At 33.7% G+C, this 24,893-nt stretch overlaps 1 protein-coding gene across 3 annotated transcripts in view; it reads left to right on the forward strand.

Moving 5' to 3' along the window:
- Nucleotides 1-22,179, forward strand: part of CALCRL (calcitonin receptor like receptor) — a 105,995-nt gene extending 83,816 nt beyond the window's left edge. For all 3 annotated transcript variants that reach the window (XM_082658680.1, XM_082658681.1, XM_082658682.1), the window contains 7 exons: nt 1,158-1,284; nt 4,236-4,389; nt 5,726-5,786; nt 5,870-5,936; nt 12,776-12,994; nt 13,150-13,191; nt 18,761-22,179. In XM_082658680.1, the coding sequence (XP_082514806.1) occupies nt 1,158-1,284; nt 4,236-4,389; nt 5,726-5,786; nt 5,870-5,936; nt 12,776-12,994; nt 13,150-13,191; nt 18,761-18,976 (886 nt within the window). In that variant the 3' untranslated portion in view covers nt 18,977-22,179. The remainder of the gene's footprint in view (nt 1-1,157; nt 1,285-4,235; nt 4,390-5,725; nt 5,787-5,869; nt 5,937-12,775; nt 12,995-13,149; nt 13,192-18,760) is intronic.
- Nucleotides 22,180-24,893: the final 2,714 nt, after the last annotated feature.

Genomic DNA, 24,893 nt, shown 5'->3' on the forward strand with positions numbered 1-24,893 from the left:
TATTCTATTTAAAATAAGGTGATATAGTGATAAAACTAGGTTAAAATCTCAAAGTTTCCAAAGTAGAAGTCATTGATTTGAGTTATATAAGACAGATTATCTAGGTTGATCATATTAATTGTATAACTGTGTAAAACCCAAAATGAGCTTTTAACTCTTTGTAATGAAATGATTCCTCATGTCTTCCTACATACGTTTTGTTTTGATATTAAGTGTTCAGTTTCAAATGGATTCCTTTATATTATTTTAAAACTTTACCCATAATAAGCCATTGAATAATGCTTCACAGAAGAGGTAATACTTGAATTGGTCTTTGATCATGGGTAAGGCAGTCATATACGATCTTGTAGAGCAGATGTGGATTCAATCTGAAGACCAGCATTACTTGTCACGAATGACATCTGCTCCTGAAATCTATTTCTATATGAACTCCATTTAGGCAGTTTTAAAATTTTGTTTTACACATGAGGACCTTCAGTAAAAGGAGGTAATATTTTTATATCTTATGCATGGCTGGGCCAATTGGAAAAAAATTCAGTGAAGCTGAGCAAACCTCATTGGTTGCTAAATCTATATTTTTATCAACTCATTTCTTCTAAGTACAATGTTATTTTTCTCATGATTGGTCTACATAATCACCACTACCACATAGGAGCTATATAAACAGAACAACCATAAATAACCATAAACAGGCTATATAAATAGAACAGCCTATGTGGTATAATGAAAAGACCATTATCTATGTGAGAATCTGATGACAAATCCAAAGTTTTCAAATTAATTAGCTGCATGATTTTTTGATCAATTATCTATTTTCACTGAATTTCAGTTTCTATATCTTCAGAATGAATTAGAATATTAATCATGATGAGAGATTAAGGGAAGAAATTTATGTAGAGGCCTTGTACAGACAAATTTCCTTTCCTTATATATGTTTACCTGTACTGAAGCAACTCATGTGTCTCTATGCTTTAAGGAATTATAGATTTTCCCCAATTAAAATTTTATCATGAGTAAATCTTGGGGAGAAAAAATAATTCTTCCCAATTTGGAGCAGCTGCTATGAATTGTGAATGTATCTTATTTGAATGATTATTAATACAAAATGTGGAAACATTTTATGATGTCAGCACACTTTGGTTTCTCTTGCCTTTCAGGAGCCTAAGTTGCCAAAGAATTACCTTGCACAAAAATTTGTTCTTCTCTTTCGTTTGTAACTCTATTGTAATAATCATTCATCTCACTGCAGTGGCCAACAACCAGCCCTTAGTGGCCACAAATCCTGTAAGTAAAATGAAGTTTAGGTTCAAGGGGTTAGTGGGGAAGAAATAGGAGAGGTGGGGGGGCAGGGGTAGATACATGTATATGTGTGTAATTAAGTACTAATATATGTATATTTTATGTCTGCCATATAAAGAGTATGTATATGTAGCTATATTCCAATTTAGAAAGGTAAATATATCTCAATATTCCCCAAGTTATAAATATTGCATAACAAAAGGAAGAGTAATTTCTTTGTTTCAGTTACCTATATATGTTAAATGTCTTCACCTCATTTATGGTTAGAGTCTTACTGCTGGTGGGACATAACATTTCCTCAATCAAATTTTTAAAAAATCAAGCAAAGCAACTAACTGTGCAGTTAGAGAAAGGCAGCACGTGAAAATGGAAAATTTAATTTAAATTATGTGTTTGGTATCAGGCTGACTTTAAAGAGTTAATAAAACCAGGGAAAATGAATTATGCCTATATAATATTGAACTTTATCAACATAAAATTTTTCAAGTGCTCTATAAAATCCTAACTGTCTCAGCAAGTATTTGTAAATTGTTCCCTTACAATCCCTTTGGAAGCACAGGTTTTAGGATAAATATAAAAAGATACACAAAAATAAGCACAGAGACTATCACAATACAAAAGCTACATTTTAAAAATATAACCTGACATTTACAATACAATTTTATATATTTTATGCAAGTTATATGCATATGTAAGCTATGTTTAAATTAAAATATCTCCATAAATAGCAAGCATATAGTTGAGATTTTTTAATTGCCTGCTTTTATATTTGTAGTATCTATAATACAGTTTTGGATGTAGATTTGGGAAGGGTGTGTATATATGATATATAAAATAGTTTTTATATAAAAGATTAAGGTTAAGATTATAAAAGATTAAGTTCTGGTTACTGAAATCGGGGAAGGGAAGGAATTTTCACTTAATTGTTCAATAAACGATACTCTCATATGTGTTTTATGTGTGCTTTTAGGGTAATTTCCAAAATTCTAAAATTCCCTGTGTTGTTTGCACATATGCATCTGGATGCTTAATCTTGTATATGTTCCACTCTAAAGTCACTGGGTGAGGAAACACTGGGGTATAATTAGCAATATAAAAAATTGGCAAATATCCTGCCATTTTAGAGTGCATTTCTCTAGAGCAAGGAAAGTCAGAGTTTTGTCATGAAGCTTCAGAGAAAGAGACTCTAAATCTTACATTTATATACATGTGATACTGTTTATCACATAAATTGCAAAATGTAGTATAGTTACTTTTAATGTATTCTTGGAAAATTTATTGTCTGTTTATATTGCCAATGCCATCAATAAAAATATTTTTCTAAAGCATGCTTTAAGTTCTTTTTATCATAATAATTTATAGATTAAATTTTTAATGAAATCAGGAGTTGGAAGCCCAATTAGATATATGTATCTAAAAACTATACAGATAAAATTTTGAAGCTGAAGCCTATCATTTCTATATAACATAGTTAAATAACTCAGCTTTATTTTTGAGAGAACTTTTTAATATAATGTTTGACATCAATGTACAATATTTAAAATTTAATATCATACATTCTGCAGATGTATTTAATAAAAGAATAGTTTTATAAATATCCTCAGTCAGAAGGCATTATGTATGGTCGAGAAAACAAAATTTTGTTCAGGATGTAGCTTTGATTGATGTTGTATGAATTAGCAAATCATTTAACTTCTCCAGTACTCAGTTTTTTATCTATAAAGTATGTGGCTAGTGATTAATCATGCCTCACAGAATTATCTCAGGGATTACATAAAACAATACATACTAAAATATTTTTAAGCTAACTTATATGCCAATGTTATTACTACTATTCTATGATAATACAATATTTATTTTCTAGTGCATTTAATTTCCACTTTTCCTTTTAGTGAAAAAGATATTTATTTCAAAAACAGTGATAATTGCCACTAAATATTTGAGTTCCAGTCTGGAAACTGGAGCTGATGGGAGTTAATTGGAGAGCTTTAAATTTATTCCCCTTGTTAAGGGGTAAATATCTCTTTTACTCCTTTGTATTTTCTTTACCCAATATTTAAACCTCTCTCTTCCTGTCTCTTTGAGAAAGTGAGACCTCAGGAAAAGAGGAAGGAAAACCATAACTTTTTTTTCTTTTTACCTACATGAAACCCTCAAACCCCGTATTTAAATAAAACAAAGAATGGGCTCATTAGATTATTATTTAATAAGTATCTGCACTGGTAGCACACGATATGCAAGACTTCCTAAGTATTTGGCACTTTTCATGAACTGCTTTTAAAATTATTAAGATTTTTCCAGCAGAATGCAACAATCGAGGAGTTCATGATGACATGGTTAAAACAGATGTAAATTCATTCATGTGCAAAACTTTGATACTTGTAATTACACAATAACTAAAACAATATTAAGAAAATACACACCCACTAAATGTAGTAAATTCGGCATTCACACATTTCCTGGGAGGTGTATCGTTTTAAATCTCTGAAGTCAGTGGCTAAATACTTTAGAGGCACCATTAGATGGGGATGAAGACTGGCTTTTATAAATCTGAATCATTAGTAGGAAAGATTTTGTGTAGAGGAGAGAAAATTCTGTGTTTCTGTATAACTAAGCTAAACTAGAATATTGCTTTACACGTACATTTATAAACAACTAAATATGGATTGCTTTCTGGGAATTCCCTGGTGGTCCAGTGGTTAGGACTCTGTGCTTCCACTGCCAGGGCCCAGGTTCAATCCCTGGTCGGGGACCTAAAATCCCCCAAGCCACATGGCACAGCCAAAACATATATATATATATATATATATATATATATATATACACATATACACACACACACACACACACACACACACACACACACACACACACATATATATACATACATATACTATATATCTATATCTAATATATATATCTTTCTTTCCTCATAGGTTAGCTGTAAAGTGTTCCAATTCATTCATCTTTACCTGATGGGCTGTAACTACTTTTGGATGCTTTGTGAAGGCATTTACCTACACACACTTATTGTGGTGGCTGTGTTTGCAGAGAAGCAGCACTTGATGTGGTATTATTTTCTTGGCTGGGGTAAGTGCCATCATGCATATCTACTGACTCATCTTTTAAGAAAACTTTTGGAGGATGCAGAGTTCCTTTGTAATAAAAATATTCTTATTATTAATCATTTTTTAAACAATATCAAGTGATTAACCTTTGCTCATTGTTGTAAATTAAAATATTTAAAGTACCACTGACTCACTGTTTTCGGTAACCACAGGTCAATTAATAATACAATTTTTTTCTATTTACTATTCCAGTGTATATTTTGGCCAAATATGTAGTGACTAAAACAATAGAATTAGAATCATAAATTAGGGATCTATTCTGAATCTCCTTTTTCCTCATGTGCCAAATGAGGGCATTGGGCTTAACCAGCTTTGAAGTTCCATTCTAAAAATGATTGTTTAAAAAAATTGTTATTTTATTTTAAGAGTAGAGGCAACAGTAACTGAATAAAGACAGCCAAAAAAATCTGCTTTTTCCACACAATCTCGTGACATATTATTCACAAAGCAAAAAATAATACACTTCTAACATATTTTTTAAAAATAACCAGAATAATACAAAACATAAAATGCTGAAAATGAATTCATTGTACATGAATTCAAAAGGACTAGTTTCCAGAAACATAACTGAAATGATACTTATCTATCTATCCATGTATCTACCTATTTATCCAGTCAGATAATAGATGTAGATATATAGAGGTATGTACACACACACTATATATTTTTTTACTGAAATAAATATTGTTCCTATTGGTTGTTTGATATTATTGATAATAAAAGTGTCATATATATATTTTCCAAGTGAGTCCAATTTTTGCTCAATTATATGTATGTATGTGTTGAGGCTATTAGTACACTCAGGTTACCTTTATAAAATATACCTTCATTTTACATTTGAAAGATCTGATTTAGAATGCTAAGAACATGCAAACTTTCTGATATATAAGCCATCTCTCTCTCCCTTCTCTTCTTCTTCACATAGTCAGTCTCAACTTCTTCCCACATCTGATTGGTCAGTTCCATCTTATGGAAGATATGTAGATGCTGAATTTCTTCTAAGCTTTTGAGCCCAGGCAGCACATTTATGAACTTAGATCTGGAGTCCACTGATTCAAAATGGCTCAGATTAGAAGAAACTGTACACACACACACACACACAAGCCTGAAGACAGATACCTAATACTTCATCACATTTACTGTATGAGTAGACAGATAATATTTACATCAGAAGCACACAGTGACCAGCTATTTTTGCTCCTAGAGTATCTCTGAGTTTCATATTTCATGACATATTTTAGGAATTCCATCTACAGAGAAAGATGCCTATTTATTTTCTTTTTGTTTGACATTTACAGGATTTCCACTGATTCCTGCTTGTATACATGCTGTTGCCAGAAGCTTATATTACAATGACAAGTAAGATAATCTCTCTTTTTGATTTCAATTGGAAATAATTACAATGAAAATCTTCAACATAATTTCCCTGCTTTTTCCCTTAGCTGCTGGATCAGTTCTGATACCCATCTCCTCTACATTATCCATGGCCCAATTTGTGCTGCTTTATTGGTACGTAATTAAAATGCTCCTTTTTTCATCATTGTTCATAGTTCAACTTTATTTCCTGAAACATCTGGCCTATGGTATCCTTCAGGATCTCAGTAGACATAGACAGCATACTCACAGTGTTTGATTGAAGAGGGTTAAAGGAAGGTGTTATATTTGAAGTGTTGGCAGGAAGAGGAAAGGAACTAATTCATAAGGGATGGTGAGGCACCAGGCACCAACAGTGGGAAGCTGTTATCATGGATAGACTTTAAAAGGGGGTTGGGTGAGTGCTAGGAGGGGTAGCCCAACAAGAGGTCTGGCCTTGGGTAGAGGAACACAGCTACTGTCAAAACCACAGCCTGACAGGGAAAAAGGAGAAAGAAATACTCAAACTTCTCTCTTTTCCCATGCTCTGATCTCTTGGATCCTCCCATTGGCCAAACGCAGCAAATGCCAAGGGTAAAAAAGCCTTGTGATGATGCAGTCCTCAGACATGCCTCAGAGCCTGCTGGGGCGCAGAGCAGAGAAGGGCAGAGGATGGATCTAGTGAGTGGGGATGGCAAACAGGAAAAACCACACACTTGTGATGGTAATAAGACTAATATCCCCGTAAAGAAAAGACTTTAATTTGGAAAAAGAAACTATTGCTTAAACTGTTGTTTTATTATAATGATCAGCACTTAATCCAAGTGCACGAATTGGACATTTTTAAGTGTGGTTGCAGGAAAACAGAAGTCAAATTCAGTGCTTTTATTACATTGTTTCAATGGGGAAATAAATTAATCTAAATTAACATGCCTTCTCTCATAGAGCATTAGAGACCAGATTGCAATTACAGTCTTTAAGACTGTAACTATAGCTGATATTTAATTATATATAAAAAGATGAAGGGGGCACATTTCTCAGCCAAAATACAAAGCTTCCTAACCCTTCTTTTCAGATCCTTTTTTTAGAGAAATATTCTATTATTTTACTACATTTTCTAGCTGCAATTTAGTATGTGGTTATGCACTATTCAAGCTATTCTCAAGTGTATCACTGTTATTTTCAAAAGTTTGCCATAATTAAGAGGGTAAATTTTAGAAGCTGATTGCCTGGGTTTGAATTCTTCTACCTCTTACTTGCTATGTGACCTTATGCAATGAAACTCATCACTCTGGGCCTCAAGTCCCTTATTTGCAAAACAGAGAATGTAATTACAGATACTTCTAATTTTTTTTAACAAGAAATTAAATGAGTTAATACATAAAGAGTGCTTAGCCTGGCATGTATAAATCATGGAGTAAGTGTCAAATTTCTGGTTTGTGCTTGGCTACAGAAGACAGCCAGTTCAAAAAATCAACACATGAAATTTATTATTATATCTCATGGAAATTTTAATGTACCTTAGTGCAGACTTTATGAAAATTTCAGAGGCAGAAGCATTTCCTTCCCTTGCTACTTGCACATACTAGGAACATGTATAACACATTGTTTAAGCTATATCCTGAGAAGTCCTAGCTTTGTATTCTTGGAAAGAACCAGCATTGAAACCTAGCTCTACCATTGCTGGTTGTGTTTCTCAGGGCAAGTTCTGTTTTGTTTTGTTTTGAGCCTCTCTATGCCTTTGTTTTCTCATCTATGACTATGCAGTAATAAGAATAAATACCTCATAGGGTGTTGTAAGGATTGAGATGTATCCTGTTAAGCAATTAACACAGTGCCTAGAATATAATAAACTCTCAAAAAATGCTTTTAAAAGATTCTTCACTTATAATTTCTACATGATACCATGATTCTGTTTTGAGGAAAATACAAAGAAATTAAGATTCTTTTTTTGGGCCATCCAGAAGCTTACAGAACAAATACAAGGCAAAATTTTATTATAAGAGATCTGGCTCTAGAGAGGGGTATGTGATTCAGAGTCCTAAATCAGAGAGGTTCAGGAAATAAGTAAAAGCACCTAACAAATGAAAAATATAACAGCAATTAACACAATCCTTGGAAGAGCCTGTCCACAACAACTTTGGGAGGGAAGAGTAGATGGTGCAGTTAGGATAAAATATCACATAGGAATATAGCCCATCAAGCTGCTCAGTAAGAAAGGAAGTGAAAATCCACATTATTTGCAGAAAGCTTTTTCCATTTTTCTGGCCTAACCAAAGATTAGGAGCCTATTTTTCTAACAGGGTAATATGATCTGTCCTTGTTTAAGCTCTAGGGCTCCTCACTGGTCCTGGCCAATTCCAAGGTCTTGGGAGGGGCTCTAGCAATTTTTTATATGGTCACATATTTTTGTACAATTTTTATAAATGAAGAGATTTCAACCACAATCAGTTTCTTTCCACTCAGATTTCCTCTGTCCCATATTCCCTCGAGCAGGGTGGTATTGGAGTGTCTACAGAACTTTTGAGATCTTGCTAAGGGGAAGTTGAGAGGGGATACGGTTAATTTGTGTTTAGTGAGAGATGTTTAGGTCACTTCAGTGAGCAGTTAAGTGATTGCTGGCTAATCTAGTAGAGGAATGGCTTCCAGGAATCCTGCTGCCACTGGGTTGATTCACAGGGCTTCCTGCCATGACCCTAGGTGGTATCATGATGTGAAAATGTCCTGTTGTACCTACGACCATCTATGTGAACTTTATGGGTATTGGAGTAAAAAAAAGTTTCTTCTCTTTTCCTTACCTAGTTTTTCTCTAAGATAGATGAGATTCAGATGTAATTCATCTGAAATTCACTATTCTTGTTCTATTTGTATTTAAAATAAATGGAAGTATTTGCAGAAAATAAAGTAGGATGACTTTCTAGTTTCTAGGTTCACATTTTAAATCAGACTTGCCATTTGGAGAAGCACTTTGCATTTAGAAATTTTTATATAATGGGCATTTAAATTGCAACATTTATAGTGATTTTTATAATTTATGATTTTTGCATATTAGGATTATAAAATATTCTAAATTCTAAATTTATAAGCAGATAAAATGGCATTATTACTTTTTATTCAATGGGCTGGTAGTAATTTCCACTTAGTCAAAACTTTTAAAACAGTAATGAATGCTTGGGAAGGGAAAACAGTAGGATGGGTGGAATAACAGCTGATGTGTTGATTCATCATGTTTCATTCTTACACCTGTTGCAATAGCTTATTCTGCTTTTGTCTTTAGCAGACAGTCCTGTGTCTGTAACCATGTTACTTTTCATAGATGTGTTTCCATCAGGATTATAGTTAGCTGTTTATTTTTGAAGCATATGTTCCATTGAATTCTCTAAAAGAATAGTAGAATATTTTTATGCCCAGTTATTTTCATAACACATGCCTTAAATCAGCAAATGTATGTTATTTTTTCATTGCTTTCTACATTAAATGAGATGCTACCATTATTTTTCTGATTAAAGTATGTGGATATAAATTGCATAATAGTACACAGTTTGAAATTTTTACATTATTAAACAAAACACAGATGCTAGAAGTCAGGGTGAGAAAAAAGGAAAGAGAACAGCATAGGAGAATAAGAGCCCGAAGGGACTTTTCTGGGGCTATTGTCCATAATTCTGTGGAAGGCGTAAGGAATAGGCATAGAGGATATAGACAAAAGTAACAGATATTGACATGGATAAAGATAAGAAAGAGAGAACGTAGTATTCAGGAAGAGAGAGAGAAATGTATTTCAATAGAACTCTGTTCATTTCTTGAACACTATATATATATTTTTCACATCTTTATTGGAGTATAATTGCTTTACAATGCTGTATTAGTTTCTGCTGTACAACAAAGTGAATCAGCTATATATATACATATATCCCCACATCCCCTCCCTCTTGAGCCTGCCCCCCACCCTCCCTATCCTACCCCTCTAGGTTGTCACAAAGCATCGAGTTGATCTCCCTGTGCTACGCAGTAGCTTCTCACTAGCCATCCATTTTACATTTGGTAGTGTATATATGTCAATGCCACTCTCTCACTTCATCCCTGTTTCCCCTTGCCCCTGTGTCCTCAAGTCCATTCTCTACGTCTGCGTCTTTATTCCCTCCCTGCCACTAAGTTCACCAGTGCTGTTTTTTTAGATTCCATATATATGCATTAGCATAAGGTATTTGTTTTTCTCTTCCTGACTTACTTCACTCTGTATGACAGACTATAGGTCCATCCACCTCACTACAAATAACTCAATTGCATTTCTTTTTATGGCTGAGTAATATTCCATTGTATATGTGTGTCACATCTTCTTTATCCATTCATCTGTCCATAGACATTTAGGTTGCTTCCATGTCCTGCTATTGTAAATAGTGCTGCAACGAACATTGTGGTACACGTGTCTTTTTGAATTATGGTTTTCTCAGGGTATATGCCCAGTAGTGGGATTGCTGGGTCATATGGTAATTCTATTTTTAGTTTATTAAGGAAGCTCCATACTGTTCTCCATAGTGGCTGTTATCAATCTATGTTCCTGCAAACAGTGCAGGAGTGTTCCTTTTTCTCCACACCCTCTCCAGCATTTATTGTTTCTAGATTTTTTGATGATGACCATTCTGACCGGTGTGAGGTGATACCTCATTGTGGTTTTGATTTGCATTTCTCTAATGATTAGTGATGTGGAGCATCTTTTCATGTGTTTGTTGGCAATCTGTATGTCTTCTTTGGAGAAAGCTTTATTTAGGTCTTCCACCCATTTTTGGATTGGGTTGTTTGTTTTTTTGATATTGAGCTGTATGAGCTGCTTGTATATTTTGGAGATTAATGCTTTGTCAGTTGCTTCATTTGCAAATATTTTCTCCCATTCTGAGGGTTGTCTTTTCGTCTTGTTTATGGTTTCCTCTGCTGTGCAAAAGATTTTAAGTTTAATTTGGTCCCGTTTGTTTATTTTTGTTTTTATTTCCATTTCTCTAGGAGGTGGGTCAAAAAGGATCGTGCTGTGATTTATGTCATAGAGTGTTCTGCCTATGTTTTCCTCTAAGAGTTTGATAGTGTCTGGCCTTACATTTAGGTCTTTTGTTTGCTTGTTTGTTTGTTTGTTTGTTTGCGGTACGCATGCCTCTCGCTGTTGTGGCCTCTCCCGTTGCGGAGCACAGGCTCCGGACGCGCAGGCTCAGCAGCCATGGCCCACGGGCCCAGCTGCTCCGCGGCATGTGGGATCTTCCCAGACCGGGGCACAAACCCGTGTCCCCTGCATCGGCAGGCGGACTCTCAACCACTGCGCCACCAGGGAAGCCCACATTTAGGTCTTTAATCTATTTTGAGTTTATTTTTGTGTATGGTGTTAGGAAGTGTTCTAATTTCATTCTTTTACATGTAGCTGTACAGTTTTCCCAGCACCATTTATTGAAGAGGCTATCTTTACTCCATCGTATATTCTTGCCTTCTTTGTCAAAGATAAGGTGACCATATGTGCATTGGTTCATCTCTGGACTTTCTATCCCTGAACACTATATTTTTAAAGTTTCATGTCTCCCTTTCAAAGAGAATGATTTGTTTTGGGGAAAGTTGTAAACTCATAGTAAGTTTATAATTACAGAAAGTAATTGACAGAAGGCCTTGTTGGGTGCCAAATTTTTTTAACTCTAGGATGATCTAGGTTGAATATCAACTGGTTCCAATATGTGATTCAGCCTCCTCATAAGGATAAAGAGGATTATATTACTATCATGGGGAGTTGTGAGGATCGTTGTTACACACATACACATACAAATAATGCAGGAAGGATAAACCAAAAAGATGGAAATGGTTATTATGGTATAATACATATTTGGTAGCTACCTAGTATGAACACTAATACAGAGTAGACACAAAATAATTAGCCTTTGCTACAAACAATTATTTCCTTTCTCTGAGCTGAAAATGTTCAGAAGCTTTGGTTTTTTTAATCATAGCAAAATTTTAAAATTTTGCATAAGAAAATGAACTAAGCAAAACAATCAGATATTACTTAGCTGAAGGTGGTCCACAATAATTCCACCATAAATTTATTTTTTAAAATCTAAGCCTATTAAGATTGATGTACTTTTTAAATTAATAAATCACAATTCCATATCCAAAGGAAACAAGAACACTATGTTAAAGAGATATCTGCACCCCATGTTCATAGCAGCATTATCCACAATAGCTAAGACATGGAAACAACTTAAGAAGTTATGGTATTTATACACACACACACACACACACACACACACACACACACACACACACACACACAATGGAATACTATTTAGCCATAAAAAATAAGGAAATCCTGCCACTTGAGACAACTTGGATGGGCATTATGCTAAGTGAAATAAGTCAGACAGGGAAAGACAAATATTGTATGATCTCACTTATATGTGGAATCTAAACAAATAAACAAACAAACTCATAGAAAGAAAAGAACATATTTGTGGTTACTAGAGGCAGGGCGTGGAGGAGGAGGAATTGTAGGAAGGTGGTTAAAAGACAGAAACTTCCACGTTTAAGATAAATGAGTATGAGGGATGTGATGTACAACATGATGATTATAGTTAACACTGCTCTGTGATATACATGAAAGTTGCTGAGAGTAAATTCTAAGAGTTCTCATCATAAGGTAAAATATATATATACAATCTTTGGTATTTCTATGAGATGATCGATGTTAGCTAAATTTATTGTGATGATCATTTCACAATATATGTAAGTTAAATCATGCTATGCAACCTAAACTTATATAGTGTCACTTATGTCTCAGTAAAACTGGGAAAAATATGAAAAAATTCAGTAGCAGAAATACAAATTAATATTTAGGCAAATATTCTCATCAATAGAACATATTCTTGAGTACTGAAAATATTCTAAGATTCATAAAAGATCCTTCAATAATGATTCTTAATACTAAATATGAAATAATTTCCATATGCCATTTTATTTTCTTTTAGGTGAATCTTTTTTTCCTATTAAATATTGTACGTGTTCTTATCACCAAGTTAAAAGTTACTCACCAAGCAGAATCCAATCTCTACATGAAAGCTGTGAGAGCTACGCTTATCCTGGTGCCATTACTTGGCATTGAATTTGTACTGTTTCCATGGCGACCTGAAGGAAGGATTGCAGAGGAGGTATATGATTACATCATGCACATCCTCATGCACTATCAGGTATGGTGTTCTTGCATCAGGAAGGCAGCTTGTGAAATTTGGTTTTAAATTTACATATAGCTTTGGTTTTATTTTTAACTATACGTGCATCAAGTTGGTTACAAATAATGTATCTTTTCCATTTGGAATCAGATAATTCTATTTTTCTTTTACAGGGTCTTTTGGTATCTACAATTTTCTGCTTCTTTAATGGAGAGGTATGGTGATTGATTTTATTCCTCTTATCATTTTGTATTTGCAATACTTTTTTACTTTAAGAAATTAGACAGAATTATAAATTCCCTAAGAACAAGTATTTCAAATTCCATTTCTGTCAGGAAAAAGAACCATGGAATCTCTTTTACTAGATGTAACTCTCCTTCCCAAAAGCTCAGGTCATACTGGAGTTCAAGGCTGGGGCAAATTCAGCCTCACTTTAAAATATTCCATCAATGACTTTTATTCATCTAGTCTTTCGACCTACCTCTTGAACTAATCCTACTAATTCTGGACTTTGTCCTAGGTACAATGTTAGGCAATCCTTATCCTCATAGAACATACACTCAAATAAAATTGGGTCATTTTTATTTTCCCCCTTTCTCTGGGTTTTTTTTTCTCCTGGGAAGAGCTGCAGTGGGTTAGGAAACAGAAGAGCCCTCTGATTTGTAACATGGAAATGTGCTTTTGGATATTTCAAGATTTTTATCCAATATTTTTTTTTCTAATTGGGAAGTTTCAGGCATCTTAGAAACTGGTACCATATTTCTTATGCATATCAATAGGGCTATAACTCAGTGGTTTGAGCTATATTGATTTAGTTCTTTATAAGATTTTAATCTACTTGACAAAATTTAACCTGTTGGAGGATTTTGGCAAAATTCAATAAAGTTTAGAAATTCAGACAGCAACTAATGAAACATATATTTGGTAATGGTGAAGCTTATCACAAAGCTTCAGATGGGCAACACATGGAACCAGTCGTCATAACTTTTTTTTTTTTTTTTTAATTTTTTTTTTTTTTTTTTTTTGCGGTACGCGGGCCTCTCACTGCTGTGGCCTCTCCCGCTGCGGAGCACAGGCTCCGGACGCTCAGGCTCAGCGGCCATGGCTCACGGGCCCAGCCGCTCCCCGGCATGTGGGATCCTCCTGGACCAGGGCATGAACCCGCGTTCCCTGCATCGGCAGGCGGACTCTCAACCACTGCGCCACCAGGGAAGCCCCGTCATAACTTTATAAGAACCATTTCTATACAACTAATCAATGTTGGAAATCATGTACATGTCATGAAAAACTATAAAATATTGTTTTCCCTTGTTTATGTAATATTTTAATTCTTTCTCTTAGCATACAATAAAATTTCATATTTGATTTCTTAATCAATTTTAAAATATAGATATTTATTTTATATATTTATTTATTTATAATGGCATATAGAACTATCAAACATAGTAGACTATATTTCATATCTTTGAGTGGTGTCTCCATGATTCTTCTGCTGTATCGAGGACAAGAGTGACTTTTTCTGAAGTCAGTGAGAAGCAGGGACAGAGAATGCAATTAGGAAGAATAGATACATCATCTGTTTTGATAATAAAATTCAATTAGCATTTATTATATAACTCTATAAATTAATTATTGTATAAACTGAATTAGACAATCCAATTTCTGCCTACATAGGACTTTACAGTTAAATATAGATGAGAAAGCTACAGACAATATGCCATAAAGCATGTATGAAATAAGTAAGATACACGTTTGCATCTGCAGAAACAGATTTGATTTTTTAAAGGGTATTTTTTAAATGTACAAACTATAACCACTAGTAAAATATTTTGTGATGGAAGGCAGTGTAGAATAAAGGCGCTGACACAGTAATGCATTTAAACCCAAAGATGCCTTTTTGTTCCTGGCTGTAACATCTTGGGAAATATTCTGAACTTCCAGAGGTCTCAGTGTGTACTTTTATTAAAGGGAAATAAAAGCAAGTTCTTTACACAAATCTCACAGGGATTAACGTAAACTAGGAATATAAAGTTTTTAGCACCATGCCCCACCCACAGTAGATACTCAGTACATTATAGATTCCTTTTTAGATTTGTCAAATCGCTCATTTACAAAAATATATGTACAAACGGGAATATTAATCATATCGGAATCAAATCTCAAATTGGCCCTTATATTTAGAAAAAGTGTCCAGGGAATATCTAAATTAATGCCTAACACTCTTATTGCACTCTACCTGTGTAAGGAAAAGAGACACAGGCCTTGATCTTTTGCCATGTTCTAAAATTGAGAACACTTTGGCACTGGAAAATTACAATAAAAAATCTTTGAGCCAACTTGTTAGCAAATCCTTCAGCATCTCACAACATCCCCAATATTTGTCCCCTTGTCTTCATCTCTAGATACAATCCCTGTTTGTGTATGATTCATTTCTCATCTTAAGAAATACTATAATGCTTCCTTTTTTTGTCTCTTTGCCTCTAGTTTTTCTCACTCTCATAACATGAAGACACAGCTGCCAAACCCATTTTGTGTGGTTCCAACTATGTCATGTACTTCTTGAAATCATTTGCTCAGGCTTAGTTTCCTTCTTGCTTTCCACGTTAGGTCAAATAGCTTGCCTTTATCTTAACATCTCTATTTATTTTTTATTCTCACATTTTATTTTTATTTATTAGCCAAAATATTCCTAGTTGCATTTCTCACTAATTAAATAACCGTGGCTTGACAAGTACTCAGGTCACTTTCATCTCATCTCTAGTCCTCTCAATCAAAAAAATGTGCACTGTTAGCATAAACTAGGGACTCTAGACATCAGAAGGGCCCTCCCTAGTCTCACGGGTATCTTTAACAACACCTGAGAGTAGATATTTTTACAACGTGAACAAAAAGATTTGTTGAGAATAACCAAACTCACATCCTGTAATGAGAAGTAGGTAGAATTTTTATATACAGCTCTATTAAACACCTTTTAATTGATTTAGGTTAAGCAGTGTAGAGTTGGTTTCTTATCAGGTACTAATGGTCATATAAACCCATATTCTTTATATTATACAAAATTATATATTGCAGTGTTATATTCTAAAAAGTTGGCCTTACTATTTATATAACACTTATGCGTAAATTAATGAAAACACTTTCATATCTTTAATAACATCAGGCAGGCTCTCTTGCCATCCAATGGCAATTTCCCTTTTTATCTTTCCCCATTACATTCTTCTCATTGTAAGTTTACTGAGAGTGGCCACTTTAATGTTCTGTTAATCAGGTGTGATGTTGTGTTAGAGAAAGCAGATGAAAAAAAATAACATCCTTATAGAGAGTACCATAAACAAACAGATGTCTACAAGGCCTCTGGGTCTTTAATTACCTTTATATTTAGCTTCAGTAAATAAGTCAGGAAATTGGCTTTCCATGGTTTTTCTGACGATTTAGTTGCAAGGAAGAAATAGGGTGATGATCTTAATCAAAGTAGATATTTCAAGAGCAAACAGTCATACATTTCAAAGCCATTTTCGCTTTTAGAATTGAATTTAAGCTTTCTTTGTTAAGACTATAAGTACTACTCTCATAGCTAAAATATTTCTTCATGTCAGCTTCTTCCCAACATTTATGTAGAATCTTTTGTACAAAGCTACATTCCACCTCCTTTCAAACAGAAACTATATAGCACATGGATTCAATCAGTCCAGCTTTTAGTAACAAAGTGAGAAGTTAATTAAGCATAAAAATCAGGATCAAAAACAACTCCCATTAGAAATACCTAGATAATTGGCCAAATGTCATTTTTGTTTTAAATCTCTGAATATTTATTTAAAAGTCATACTCTAAAGCCATTCCATTTGTCATTTGCTTATATTCTTGAAGATATTACATACGCAGATGGTATTTTTTAATTACCTTAATTTAAATATGTTATTTGGAGAACTTAGAAATACATCACTAAACCATGAGAGGAATAAAGTATAATTTTTATAAGATAAATGTATTCATTTTCCTATAAATGCTGTTATTTCAAAGAAAATTTATATGAATAAAAATTATTTCCTTCAGATATAGTTGCCATATGTAAAGAAGTAAGCTTGAAATTCCTGAAGTTCTGAATTTCATATTAATAAAACAATGTATTGCATTCCTAACTACATAATTTTTGAATTATAGAGTAGGGAGACGCCTCTCCCTGCTGTGGCCTCTCCCGCGGAGCACAGGCTCTGGACGCGCAGGCTCAGCGGCCATGGCTCACGGGCCTAGCCGCTCCGTGGCACGTGGGATCTTCCCGGACCGGGGCACAACCCATGTCCCCTGCATCGGCAGGCGGACTCTCAACCACTGCGCCACCAGGGAAGCCCCTCCTGGAATTTCTAATAACTCATTCTGAATTCTTACTAAAGAAACTGATTGACCTTATATTTGTTTGTTTTGTTTTTCTACATGTTAAAATATGAAATGAGACAGTAAAACTTTGTGTTCCTTTTAAGCGACAGATTAGAGGAGACTAACAGGACCTTAAAGTATCCCACAGAGCTGCAGACATCCTGGGAATACCTATTCGCTATAGATTGTTTGTAATTTGGAGAAGAGATAAGAAAATGAAAAGACTTAAATAAGCAGCCCTATTTTAAAGTTTAATATTGATATGTACACATGAATGTAACGAGTAAAAAGTTGAGGAATTTATGTAATTCGTAGAAAGTTAAACAATATTGTATGAGTATGTTTGTAGGACATGAACTACTAGAAAGTTGTTTTTGGATGCTCAGATTCCCTTTGGGGAAACAATCAAAGGGTCAAAGAGCAGTAGAGATTTGGGGAAGACAATTCAAAGCTATACATGCTTTGCAAAGACACAGATCAGGTCACAGCATGTGGCTAATACATTCTTAACCTAGAAGCAGACAGGAAATGTACAGGTGATCGAGTTGGAGATGCATTTGATATTCTCATTTATGCTCACTGACTCAATATGAAGAAAATCATCTGTGTCTTATGTTCAGTTAAAACCAAAATCATTGTATATGACCTACCTAGTTCTCATCTCTATCCCCAAGCAGAAAAGATAGAAGAGTCATTAAACTTCAAATTTATCCAGACAGGGGGGTATCTAAATACAAAAAAGTGGAGTGGTGACATTCCTAAACTTTTTTTTCCCACAATACTCATCCCATTATATGTTCAGTGCTGTAATTATCTGTTCAACACTTTCTTCCCTCTGGGGGTAAGCTCCATGAGGACAAAAACCCTGATCTTTTTTTTCCAGAATGTAGCTCAACACCTGGCACATGCTAATCACAGTAAAATGTTGTTGCTGCTGCTGTTGATGATGATGGTGATAATTATTTATATTCCCTGTATCCCTGTTTTTAAATCTTTTTTCTCTCTTCTTTTATATTTCACTAATTATCTCATTCTTTTAATAAAAATATTGATACAAAACTAAATGTTGCACATGCCAACTTGTAAGTGAGGGTGTAGATTAACTATCTGACAGCAAAACATTCATGTGCATTTTTAGAGCTTCAAAGAGAAGGCATAGAAAGAGAAACTATGAAGTTTTCTGTAGTCTGTACTAAAGTATAGAGTAATTGCAAAGATTTCCTAATATAAAGATAGTTTACTCAATTTCATTTTTTAATTAAGAAAATAAAGTAATATTATTCACTCAATATCAATGCTTTTTTTAAAAAAAGCTTTTGTACATAACTTATTTTATTGTATTATTAAATACATTATCTTCATTTCATTTATGAATTGCTCTTACCCTTTCTGTTTCTTTTTGTTTTATAGGTTCAAGCAATTCTGAGAAGAAACTGGAATCAATATAAAATCCAATTTGGAAACAGCTTTTCCCACTCAGATGCTCTCCGTAGTGCATCTTACACAGTGTCAACAATCAGTGATGGTGCAGGTTACAGTCATGACTGTCCAACTGAACACTTAAATGGAAAAAGCATCCACGATATTGAAAACGTTGTCATAAAACCAGAAAAGTTATACGACTGATAATAGAGCGTGTATTGCTGAACTATTTTGTTCCACTCCTAACTCAAGGACTTGGATCCATGACTTTACAACCAGAAGACTTCAATATTAAATGAATTATTTGAAGGTGACAAAGAAAACCCTCACATGAATTCAGTAGTGTGTTGATAAATGTTTCACACTAGCTCCATGGGGGAAAACAGTCCTGATTTGTAAGTTTTGCCAGTTTTTATGGTGTAAGTACTCCCGCCATGGCTGATTTCAAGTTACCAACTTGACATCAGTGAATGTGGACTTGGGTAAAAATGAGCACAGTCAGTTGTAGGTTGGTGTGAGCCAGCTCTAGCACACCACTGCATGAATCCACAAATAAATAGACCATAAAAGTTCATAGACACAATGGGCACAATTCCACTCCTGTTGCCTAAAGAGACCTAGCTAAGGCCTATAGACTTGGAAAGAAAATGAGCTTTTCATTTGTTTTTAAAATCTTTATCCCATATTCCTTGGTGAAGTTGATTTTTTGCCCAGAAAGTATTCTAGCCCTTTTTGTTTTTATTTTTTCAAATGGACCAGATAAAGAATTAATTATTCCTGTTTGCTTACCCTCTTCTCCTCCCAAAAAATAAATGAGCAGAATTGCTGTTGGCTACTCATTTGCTGATTCATCACAGTTATACCCCTTGTCATATCCATTTTTGAGGCTTGATGAATAGTATGTATGATACGCAATCCTACTTTGGTAACATTAGGGAGAAATCTTGGTTGATACTACAAAACATGTAGTTGACTACTTTCCCATCTTACTACACAAGTGGGAAGGAATTCGTGTCCATATACCTGTAAATAGAAACTTTGCCCCTTCCATTTCTACTTTGTGGACAAATTAGCAATTATTTTACATGAAGGAAATCAATGAAGGATTTCTTATTTTCTTAAAAGTTTGTAAAAAAATTGTGAAAAGTAAGCTTGTAAATACTCTGTTATTCTATTTTATAGTCTCAAATATATACAATCTAGGTAATTTTTTTAAAAACAAATACTTAATGTAACAATGTGTGCATGTTAATATCTGATACTGTGTCTGGGCTGATTTTATAATAAAATAGAATCTGGAATTCTTATTTGGTAACTATTTTAAAGACAACCAGATGCCAGCATCAGAAGTTTGAGAACTAAGTTTGAGAAATATCTATGATAAGATATAAAATATTTATTTAAAAAATCCTCAAGGCCATTGTTTTATTGAATATATTAGCTTTGGTGATTCATACCTTAATAATAGATATGTTTGACATATTTCCTTTTTTATTTTGATGATGAACTTTCATTCTAATCCAGAAAATTTAAATGACTCCTATAATAAATGCCAATCTGCTATTCTTATGGTTTTTACCCCGTTAAAAAGATTACTTTTCTGACTTACTATATGAAGCTTTGGAAATGCTGCAAGGCTATTTTTTAAAATTAGAGGAACACAATATATATCATATACAATGTTTTTATATTTTAATAGAGATACTATATATGATGATGCAATATAGTAAAAGACCTGAATGTATCAGTAAGGAAGAATCGTTGTCAGAACATTTATGGAATAATTAAATTAAGATGGAAGAAATCCTCGCTAATGAATTAAAGTGACATTTAAATGGGATTCATTTTTCCTAATGTCATTTTCCACTGATTTCTGAAAACCAAAATGCCTTCAATTAGTAAGTCAGTTTTGGCAGGAGAATTCATTACATCTATATGTTTTTGTTGTTGTTGCTGTGGTGTGTCAATCTGCTTAAAATGGATTAAACTAATGACTTAGTCATCATAGGTTGTTTCTTAAGCTGTCAATAGATGGTAAGTTCAGAAGTCATTTGAAATTGTCCAGGTAAATTATCTAAATTAGTAAGAATTCACTTATTAAAAGGCCTGGTCAGTAGAGTTATGATTTATCTATAAACATGTAAAAGCTGTATTGTTAGTTTCAGATTTACGGATTTCAAAACAAGCTTTTATAAAAAGGAACTCAGGCTGTTCTGAACTTTCTAATGCCTAAATTATACAATAATTCCTTTAAATAATCTCATATTTTAGCTATTTATTATTCAAAGACACAGATTCAAATCCTTCACTGGCACTGTTCATATATTTCAGCATTCTTCCAGACAAGCTATCAAGTCTCAACCATAAATGACAGTAGAAAATGTCAAATTATCAACAAGCATTATATTAAAAATACATTGTAACTTTCAAGTCTTTTTATTGTGCTTTTATCATATTAAGTTTAGATCAGATTTCCTTTGTGGCCAGGATTTATCTATTGTACCATCTTTAGGTGAAGACAGTCCATGATTAATCAGTGTTAATTTTGAACCCATTTTTTTTTAGAAGTAATATTTTTAAATATTAGACTTCTCTAAAACTGAAGTACTAATAATTAAGATCTCCTTTGTATCTTACTCATATAAAAAAGTAAAATCAATACTGTTTAAAAGCAAACTTCCTTGGTATCTAAAAACTTATTTGGGGAATTTCTAACTTTTAAAATGCAAATCTGCTGCTTTTCTGAAAGTATTTGTGAAAGTCATTTTAATTTCTAAACAATTCTAGTCTGTCATTTTTTTTTTTAATTTCTAAAGTTATTTAGTGCATTTATTCATAAAATATTCATTCTGGAATTTAGTGTTTGTTCAAATGTAATCCAATGTACATAGAAGTAGTGGTAGCTATAGTGCTGTATTTATTGCTTGATAATGTTTTTTAAATGTGAACTTATCTAATTTTCTCTTGGTTTTAATATGCTAATAAAAACCATTTCTTTTATTTCTAAAACATACCCAAAATATTCTGATCAATTAAAATAACTCATGTTATGCTTACTTAGTGTATATCTCTATATTTTGATTGTACGAAAATATTAAAGTTATGAGCTAAAGTTGATTTTCACTCATGTTTACTGGAGTACTGAATAATCTAAATTACAAATATAATTCTTTACAGCAATCAGTGTAATACTTAAAATCGATGACTATATCACCATTACCCTCTTTGAAGTCTTCCATAAACCTGTAAATCATTCCATAAACCTGTTTGTTAAAATTATGAATTCATCTTGTAAGCTAAAAAATTCCAAATAAAGTACAGTGTACGTAAATTCCTTCCTAGGCTAAATGAAAGGAAAAGATTCCCAGAAATAGGAAAATGCACAAAGATTTGTCTCCTTTCTCCATTATATTCTACTGTATAGTTTTGTGTTGAATAGCAGAAAGAAACAGAAGGAAAAGAACTACTTAAAAATATAATTTTCTCATTTAAAGTTGTTTTTAGTGTATTATATTGGTATAGTATATTTACATATATTCAAAGATGTGTAACCATCTCCACAGTCAATTTTATTACATTTTTATGACCTCAGGAGGAAACCATGTATCCTTAGCTATCACTCTTCTATCCTCCCATCCCTGCTCCCACCCAAGCCCTAAGCAGCACTAACTTACTTTCTGTCTCAATAGACTTCCCTATTCTGGACTTTCATATGAATGGAATCATATGGAATATGATCTTTTCTGACTGACTTCTTTTACCTATAATGTTTTCACAAGTCCATAACTTGCTCCAGTTTCATTCCTTTTTATGACTAAATTATTCCACTGTACGGATTTACCACATTTTGTTTATCCATCTGTCTGTTGATGGACATCTGTGTTGTTTCCATCTTTTGGCTATTATGAATAATGCTGCTATGAACATTTGTGTACAAGGTAATTTTTTTAACATATATTTTAATTTCACTTGGTTATATACCTAGAAGTGGAAATGTTGGATCATATGTTAAATACATCTGAGGACTGCTAGACTGTTTTGCAAAACAGCTGGACCATTTCACATTCCCACTAGCAGTGTCTGAGGGTTCTGATTTCTCCACATGCTTCCCAACACTTGTTATTATGTGTCTTTTGTACTTTAGCCATCCTAGTGGGTGTGAAGTGGTTTCTTGTGGTTTTAATTTGTATTTCTTTGGTGGCTAGTGACGTTGAGCACCTTTTCATGTTTTTATCGGCCATTTGTATATTTCTGGAGAAATGTCTATTCAAATCCTTTGTTCATTTTTAAATGGATTGCTTGTATTTTATTATTGAGTTGAAAGAGTTCTCCATGTATTCCAGGTACAGGTCCCTTATCAGATATAAAATTTGCACACATTTTCTTCCATTCTGTGGGTTGTCTTGTCACTTTCTTGATGGTGTCCTTCATAGCACAACAGTCTATAATCTTGATGAAATACAATTTATCTACTTTTTTCTTTTGTTTCTTAGGCTTTTGGTGTCTTATCTAAAAATCCTTTGCCAAATTGAAGGTCATGAAGACCTACTCCTACAGTTTCTTCTAAGGAATTTACAGTTTTTGCTCTTACATTTAGATCTTTGGTCCATTTTGAGTTAAGTTTTGTATACGGTGTGAGATAAGGGGCCAAATCCATTCTTTTGCATGTGGCTCTCCATTTGTCCCAGTAATACTTGTTGAAAAAAAATATTTTCTGCATTGAAGGATATCTTTGTCTTGGTATCCTGATCAAAATCAATTGACCTTAGATTTATGGTTTTATTTCTGAAAAATTCTATTGGTCTCTCTTTGTGTCCAAACCACATATCTTGATTACTTTGCTATGTAGTAAGTCTTGAAATCAGGTAGTGTGAGTTGTTCTGTTTTATTCTTATTTTTCACAGTTGTTTGGGCCATACTGGGTCTCTTGGAACTCCATATGCATTTTATTTTTTAATTTTTTAAATTAATTAATTTATTTTTGGCCGTGTTGGGTCTTTGTTGCTGCACACGGGCTTTCTCTAGCTGTGGCGAGCGGAGGCTACTCTTTGTTGTGGTGCATGGGCGACTCATTGCAGTGGCTTCTCTTGTTGTGGAGCACGGGTTCTAGGCACGCAGGCTTCAGTAGTTGTGTCATGTGGGCTCAGTAGTTGTGGCTCACGGGCTCTAGAGTGGAGGCTCAGTAGTTGTGGTGCATGGGCTTAGTTGCTCCGTGGCTTGTGGGGTCTTCCCGGACCAGGACTCGAACCTGTGTCCACTGCATCGGCAGGCCAATTCTTAACCACTGCGCCACCAGGAAAGTCCTTCCATATGCATTTTAGACTGAGCTTGTCAATTTGTACAAAGAAGCCTGTTGGAATTCTGATAGGGATTACATTGAACCTGTCGATAATTGGGAGAGTATTGCCATCTTAATGTTAAATCTTCTGATTCATGAACATTAGATGACTTTACATTTACTTAAATCTTTAATTGCTTTCAATAATTTTTCTAGTTTTCAGAGTATAAGTTTTGCATTTCATTTGTTAAATTTATTCCTAAGCATTTTATTCTTTCTGATGCTATCATGAATGGAATTGTTTTGTTTTATGTTTGGATTGCTTATTGCAAGTGTATAGAAATAAAATTAACTTTTGTGTATTGATCGTATATCCTTCAACCTTGCTGAACTCATGTATTAGTTATAACATATTTTAGTGGATTCCTCATAACTTTCTACATAAAAGATCATGCCATCTGCAAATAGAGGCAGTTTTACTTCTTCCTTTTGAATATGAATGCCTTTTATTTCTTTCATGTCTAAATGTCATGGCTAGAACATTCAGTAAAATGTTGAATGGAAGCAACAAGAGCACACGTCATTGTCTTGTTCTTGATCTTAGGGAAAAGCACCCAGTCTTTCCTCCTTAAGTATGTTAATTGTGTGTTTTTTGTAGATGCCCTTTACAAAGTTGAGGAAGTTCCCTTCTATTCCTACTTTGTTAATAGATTTTACTATGAGAAGGTGTTGGATTTTGTTAAATGCTTTTTCTGCATCTATTGAGATGATCATGTGATTTTTGTTTTATATTTTATTGATATGATGTATTACATTATTTAATTTTCAGATTTTAAAACAATC

This window comes from Grampus griseus (assembly GCF_964374135.1).
Source record: "Grampus griseus genome assembly, chromosome: 7".
Classification (NCBI taxonomy): domain Eukaryota; kingdom Metazoa; phylum Chordata; class Mammalia; order Artiodactyla; family Delphinidae; genus Grampus; species Grampus griseus.